Here is a 6,932-nt window from a genome sequence, read left to right on the forward strand (position 1 = left end):
GTGTGGGTAGCGGAGTGGCAGGGGAGCAGGAGTTTGCCATGAAATCAGTGGGCACTAGGACCACCCTGCCCCACTCCCCGGCCCTGTCTTGCCATTGCACCGCTGACCGTAGCTGCAGGACCGAACGACTCCCCCCAGAGACAGTCTCAGAGGGAACCGCTTCTAGTGACGAAAGAGGAAGTGTTAGTATTGGTACCGGGACTGGAACTGGGACTGGGACTGGAACAGACCGGCCACCGGACTCTGACACAGACCATACCACTACAAAGGCATCCAACTGTGACCAGGAGGATCCATGGGTGGGATATGGGAACGGAGCAGGAAGGAGGGAGAAGGAATGGGAGAGGGAGAGTAGAGGGAGGGAAATGGAGAGCAAAGAGATGGAGAGAGAAAGAGTATGGGAGAGAAAAAGGGAGAGGACAGAGAGGGATAGAGACAGGGTAGAGAGGGAGAGAGAGCGGGAGAGGGTTGAGAGAGAGAGGGAAAGAGAGAGGGTAGAGAGGGATGGAGAGCGGGAGAGGGTTGAGATAGAGAGGGAAAGAGAGAGGGTGGAGAGAGAGACACAAGGAGGTTTTGTGAGTCTGGATGTATGCAGTAACTTGGTGGGACTGGGGGGGAATGACAGTGGTACCGGGATGACTCCCCACCAACACAGAGAAACTGGAGAGAACAAAACCGACAATCACAACAACCCTCCAACCCACAACCCACCCAAAATCCTGCCTGTCTCTGGCAAACTAGAGCAGGTATGTTCCTCTTCTCAAACAAGTACTGTATGTGTGTAGCTATAGGGTCCTGTGGCTTATTGGCATATTGGGTTAGCTCACAATTACATCACATCGACACGTATACGCTGCTGTATCATTATATCATTGCAGTTACATTATGACTTCATAATTACACAGTTACATAAATACTTTTTTTTCTTATAACAACTGATGAAATAGAATGGTGAAAAGGTCTTACAAATAATTATTGGCATAGCATTTGACAATGATTTATATTGTCTACTGATTCAAGACAGTAATGTAAAGGCTTTAAAGTGTTGTATGCTAACAGTTTCCTTTCCAGTTTCTTTAGAACGTTCTTTACTGATATCCCTCTACGCAAACCGTTTTTCTCCCCTTTTATCTCCCTTTCTCTCTCTGCCTCTTCCTGGCCTTCAACCCTCCAGAAGAACTCGGGGCTGGTTCGTCCCTCTGCATTCAAACCAGTGGTTCCCAAGAGCTTTCATTCCATGCAGAACCTCCTTGACCCAACCAGTGGGGGTGGATGTGAGGGTAGGGGTGCGGGGGGGCAGAGAGAAGAAGGAGCAGGGGGAGGAGAACTAGTGGCAGTTCCAGAGGCCCTCCTCCTAGACCAGGACAGCCCAGGGATGGGCAGATGCCTGGCAGAGAGAGCAGGAGGGGGTAAGAGTAACAGAGGGGTCCATGGAGGGATGTCAGCTTCGGGGAGGAACTCTCTAACCAGCCTGCCCACATATGCAGGCTCTGGTTTGTGCTATGGGCCTCAAGAGGCCCTGGGGTCTCTCAGTGCTTCTACCAGCAATATCAACAGACTAGGGACCACAGCTGGAGCTGCAGTGGCTCTGGAAAAGCTGGAGCAACCAGGCTACCAGGTGGGTGCATTGCTTGCTGCTACGCAAATGGGATTTTTTAAACGTAATGAAAGCCACTGCAGTCGACTCCTGATGAGTGCTAACATCCTTTTAGTGCAGTGCAGCTCACCAGCAGCAATTCATGTACATTTGTTTTACTTTGTCTGGGTATCTGCATCTATCCAGTTTGGTACACTATCATACCAAAGCCACAGCAGGAGTGGATTGTATATAAATGTATGCAACTATTCCAGAATGGGCTGAGTGCCTCGTACAGTGACCGCTCCTCTTTAGTAAAGAGCTCCTCGTCCTATCAGCAGCTGAACCACCTGGGCGACACCCCAGCACCCCAACGTCCCACTCCTTCCTCTGATGATGTCATCCAAGACCTGGAGAACCGGCTCTGGGAGAAGGAGCAAGAGGTGAGAGCTGAAAGATAATTTTGGGGTCAATGTTCATGCGTGATATATTTTCATAGATTTCATGAACGTAGCAATTGTCATTGCTTTGGGTTAGTCCCAAAAATCCTGTCCTCCTCTTCTGTCCTCTTTTTCACCTCTCCTCCACTTTCCCAGGTGCAACACATGTGTCGTAACTTGGAGCAGAGCGAGGCCGCCATCGTCCAGGTGTTTGAGGAGAAGCAGCGTGTGTGGGAGAGACAGATGGATGAGCTGGGGCAGAACTACGCCTCTCGTCTGCAGCAGGTGACCACACATTCCACAGCAGCGGTAACCAATAACAGTCTACCAAATGTTGATACTCTCTTCCTCTGTGTGCAGGTGACCCGTCGCGCCCAGCGCTCCCAGAATGCCCTGCAGGCCCAGATCACCCGTCTGTCGCAGGACAAGCGACGTCTGCAGGAGGAGATGGCTGCCCTGCTGGCCCAGAGAGAGGATCTGGAGAGGAAGTGTCTGCACTTCAGGATGGAACAGACTGACATACTGCCACGCCTGGATGAGACCAAGTGGGAGGTGTGTTTGTGTGTGTGTGAGTGTGTGTGTGTGTGTGTGTGTGTGTGTGTGTGCGACTTTGTGAACAGCCTCATCATAACACTGACCTACTATGTGTGGTCCAGGTGTGTCAGAAGGCAGGGGAGATCTCCCTGCTGAAGCAGCAGCTAAGGGAGAGCCAGGTGGAGCTGACCCAGCGGGCGGCGGAGATGGTGGCCCTCAGGGGCCAGCTGAAGGAGGCCAATTCCCAGCTTAGGGACCGGGAGGAGGCCATGCTGGGCCTCAAGAACTCATATAGTTCCAAGAGCCTGGAGCTGGAGAGCTGCCAAGGAGAGCTGAGGAGGACGCTGACCGAGGTACCTATACCCTGTTAGGTTCTTATTTTTCAGTAAATAACCCACGGACACTAGAGAAGCTTTAACCAAGTTTAATTCTTCCCAAAGGTGCTGTACAGCTGTAATCAGACTGCAAAAATTTCTCTCCATCACAGTTATATACATCCTACTTAAAACACGCCCTCTTTCCAATCCTTACAGTTTATGCCCAACTGGAAGAAGGTAACCAGATACTAAACCCTGATTACTCCCTTAAGGGGAACTGACCTCACCCCTCACCTCCTGACCGTAACCCCTCCTTCACCTAATCCACAGATATCCATCTGTCTTCCCTATATCAACACGTCGCTCGCCTCTCCTCCATCGAACACATTCCAAAGCCTTCTGGCTTTCTACAGAGGACACTTAACTTCTGACATAAAACCCATTCTTTTCCACTCTTTCTATTCAAGGCTTCTTCTCTATCATTTATTTAATATCTCAATGTTCAAAGTTTAGCCGATTCCAACAACCCATACACATAGAAACCTGTAAGTCACCTATCTGATGACACTAACGTGTACACTACAGTAGATGAGTTATCCTGTCCGTTCAGAGTTAGGGATGGAAGTGAAACTGAACCATGCACACACATATTGACAGACTCATACTATTCCTCATTCCCTTTGTCAGGTGTCTATCCTGAGGGAGAAGCTGGGTGTGTTTGAGGCTGAGGTGCTGGGTCTTCAACAAGCTCTGTGGGAGATGGGCGGAGGGGTTGATCCTGCCATAACCCAAACCCTAGGAGCTGTGGGGCTACTCCCACCCTGGGGGGCTCTCTACTGCCCCCGCACTCCCCCAGAGCCCTCGTCCACCCCTCTCACCCCCACCTCAGATTCCCTGCTCAGCCTCCAGAGTGACGAGGCAAAAGCCCAGAGGCAAGAGGTGCAGAGAAAAGAGAGGCAGCAGCGTGAAGAGGCCCAGTGGCATGACATGCAACAGCGCCAGGAGGCCCACCAGCGCCTGAAAGCCCATCTATATCAGGAGGCTCATCTCCACCAGGAAGCCCAACTGCGCAAGGAAGCTCGACTTCATCAGGGGGCCCACTTGTGTCAGGAGGCCCACTTCCACCAGGAGGCCCAGCATAAGTGCCAAGAGACCCAGGTGGAATCAGGGAACCTGCGTGAGCAGCTGGATCAGCTCCAGGGGACTTTACGTCTAGAACGTCAACAGAGAGAGTGCCAGGCCCTTAGTTTCGACCAGGAACGAGACAGCTGGATTGACGAGAAGGAGCATGTGCTGAAATACCAGGCACAGCTTCAGGTCAGCTATGTGGAGACTCTACAGAAGAACCAGGCTCTGGAGCAACAGGTGGGACAGCTGGGGTCCAAACCCACCCCCACCTCCTCATCCTCCAGCTCCCCTCCCCCACCACCGGCCCTGTCAATTTTCCCTCCCATGCACTCAGTCCCTCTCCCTGCTCCCCTTGCCCTAACCCCCTCCCCACCGCCTTGTGAGGACATGAAAGGTTCCCCTTCCCTCCTCCAACTGCCCACCCCCTGGGCCGGACCCTCACGTCTAGAGAGGATAGAGTCCACTGAGATTTAGAGAGGCTCCATTTTATTTAATATCAACTTGATTACAAACTACACAATTGGATAGGCTGCAAGACAGATTAAACTACAACGCAGAACTGCACAATATATAGTGAAAACAACCAATGCAAACTGAACAGCAGAGAACCATACAATTGAGTTTAGACTATGAACACAAACTATAAAGAGCATAGAACTACAAAAAAAACATAAACTGAACTGCTACACTGTAGAATGCAATACAAACTGTCATTGACATGGTTTAGGTTAAATATTGAAATTCTTTGCCTTTAATGTAAAGTATCCAGGCAGTCTTGGTGGGAAGCAGTGACACTTAAAGGGAAGCAAGGATGGCACCAAAAGTTGCAAGACAATAACATTGTAGCTTGATAACGTTATTCCTCTGGAAGGTTTAGTGCCAACCTGGAGGGTAGTTTGCCAAATCGCATGTCTATGGTAATGAGACATTAGGTCAGGAGATAAGAAAATCATATTTTAAGAAGATTTTAGATGATAATCAAGAGTGATGTTTTGGAGAATGTGTTTGTCTTTGGCATTTCTGGGGTGATGATACTCAGGTGTGTGAGGGGATGTTTTGGAGAATGTGCTTGTCTTTGGCATTTCTGGGGTGATGATACTCAGGTGTGTGAGGGGATGTTTTGGAGAATGTGCTTGTCTTTGGCATTTCTGGGGTGATGATACTCAGGTGTGTGAGGGGATGTTTTGGAGAATGTGCTTGTCTTTGGCATTTCTGGGGTGATGATACTCAGGTGTGTGAGGGGATGTTTTTGGAGACAGTGGTTAAAATTGGGGATGAAGACTCACAAGTATTTTTTAATATGAGGAAATTAGGAAAATAATGGTAAAGTTGATTGGTAGTTGGTTGGTTCCGTTTCAGAAAATATCCTCAAATGGCTTGAGATTAAATGTAATTGACTTTGAATGGTTCTTAGTGTGGGGTAATTGGAGAGCCTGGCTCTCTGACACTGCAAACCGTCTGCGGTACCTAAAGATGAACACAAGGGGTCAGCATTAAGTTGTGTCAGGGCTAGAGCCCAACTGATTATATAGGTTCACTGATATTATCTGCCAATAGTGGCCTTTTAACACTATATTGGTATTGTCCGATAACTCCAACGATAACCGATATTCAAGAAATAGTGTGAAAGAAAAGGGAATCTAATGCATATCTGTTCACTTGCAGCCATTCTCATGGTGTGTCATTATTGTCACAATGTATGAAATCAACATTTAGGAGAATTCAGTGTGGAAAAATTACACTTTTTCATATTGTATCGGCATGTTTTGCAGCCCCCAAGCTCTTGTCAGGGCTCCCCACCATCAGAGAAAATGACTTGAAAATGACTTTATCCCATGGTCTGGGAAAGAGACATGGCAGCACGCTGGCTTTACTCTGATATTGTTGTTATTTATACTTTCAGATAATGCTTTTATGACCAAAAGTGGGATGAGAAAGTGACAATAGTGAGCAGAAAGAGAAAAGACAGAGGTCAAACTGCCTTCACATGTAAAGATAGACGAGTGAGAGGACTGTGTCCAGGCCTTTTAAATCAGCAAGGCTGGGTGCACATTTTTCAAAGTGGGATTCAGCTCATAGAGTTAGAGAGCCAGACAAAGAAAGACATTGCCTTCCCTAGATATGGTTCAGATTTACTGCACTATGTCCTGCTGAGGAGGTCAGACAGAATGTGGACATGTTTATTCCAGTATACCAAGATAGTAAGACACTACCTGTGAATTTTTTAAAAGATAATTGTGACTATTATCATCGTTATTATTCTTGTGAATCGGCAGAGTGTTACAAGCTTTTCTTTAATGTTTTTTTTACTGTATATATGAATGCTATATGACTCTACTACATGGTACAACCACATCAACCATCTCCAAAGCCATTGTTTGTTGACTTTTAATGTTGTTGATATCAGTGTAATTAATATATTGTTTTAGAGAGCGAATTGTTATTTACATTTTTTATATTTATGTTACTGTAATGGCTTGACAAAAGTCTTTCCTGGCTAAATCAAACTGAATCAATAAAGATGCAAGTAAATCAACATTATTTAGTCTCCAGTGCTTGTCTGTAATGGTTAGAATATCAATACAAAGGAAATAAAATGCTTCTCTCTTAAATATATACAGTACTTACATAAATATGGATGTGATATATCAGCCGGTATATATCAGTCAATATGCTTGTGGAAGGCTACCCGAAACGTTTGACCAAAGTTAAACAATTTCAAGGCAATGCCACCAAATACTAATTGAGTGTATGAAAACTTCTGACCCACTGGGAATGTGATGAAAGAAATAAAAGCTGAAATGAATCATTCTCTCTACTATTATTCTGACATTTCACATTCTTAAAATAAAGTAGTGATCCTACCTGACCTAAGGCACGGAATCTTTCATGGGATTGAATGTCAGGAATTGTGAAAAACTGAGTTCAAATGTATTT

General features: G+C 46.8%; 1 protein-coding gene across 6 annotated transcripts; it reads left to right on the forward strand.

The window, feature by feature from the left end:
* The first annotated feature begins 443 nt into the window (after nt 1–443).
* Nucleotides 444–6,533, forward strand: LOC110536338 (leucine zipper putative tumor suppressor 3-like). Of its 6 annotated transcripts, none has more exons than XR_002475408.2 (7): nt 444–746; nt 1,175–1,618; nt 1,915–2,019; nt 2,173–2,568; nt 2,673–2,903; nt 3,555–5,162; nt 5,227–6,533. XR_002475408.2 is itself a non-coding variant. In XM_021622079.2 (7 exons), the coding sequence occupies exons 1-7, from the start codon at nt 636–638 to the stop codon at nt 4,467–4,469; spliced, it is 2,127 nt and encodes a 708-aa protein (XP_021477754.2). In that variant the 5' UTR covers nt 444–635; the 3' UTR covers nt 4,470–6,533. The 6 variants fall into 6 exon arrangements, 3 of the variants coding, with proteins under 3 accessions (XP_021477754.2, XP_021477750.2, XP_021477751.2); XR_005034733.1 differs by having other exon boundaries at nt 3,555–5,098; XR_005034732.1 differs by having other exon boundaries at nt 3,555–4,979; nt 5,044–6,533.
* Nucleotides 6,534–6,932: the final 399 nt, after the last annotated feature.

This window comes from Oncorhynchus mykiss, chromosome 11 (genome assembly GCF_013265735.2).
Source record: "Oncorhynchus mykiss isolate Arlee chromosome 11, USDA_OmykA_1.1, whole genome shotgun sequence".
NCBI classification, from domain to species: domain Eukaryota; kingdom Metazoa; phylum Chordata; class Actinopteri; order Salmoniformes; family Salmonidae; genus Oncorhynchus; species Oncorhynchus mykiss.

Excerpts from the sequence above, each read along its gene's own strand:
- LOC110536338 (XM_021622075.2), top strand. The coding sequence starts at position 636 with ATGACTCCCCACCAACACAGAGAAACTGGAGAGAACAAAACCGACAAT. Across the intron at positions 747-1,174 it reads TCTCTGGCAAACTAGAGCAG|AAGAACTCGGGGCTGGTTCG; the intron begins GTATGTTCCTCT and ends TCAACCCTCCAG. Across the intron at positions 2,904-3,554 it reads TGAGGAGGACGCTGACCGAG|GTGTCTATCCTGAGGGAGAA; the intron begins GTACCTATACCC and ends TCCCTTTGTCAG.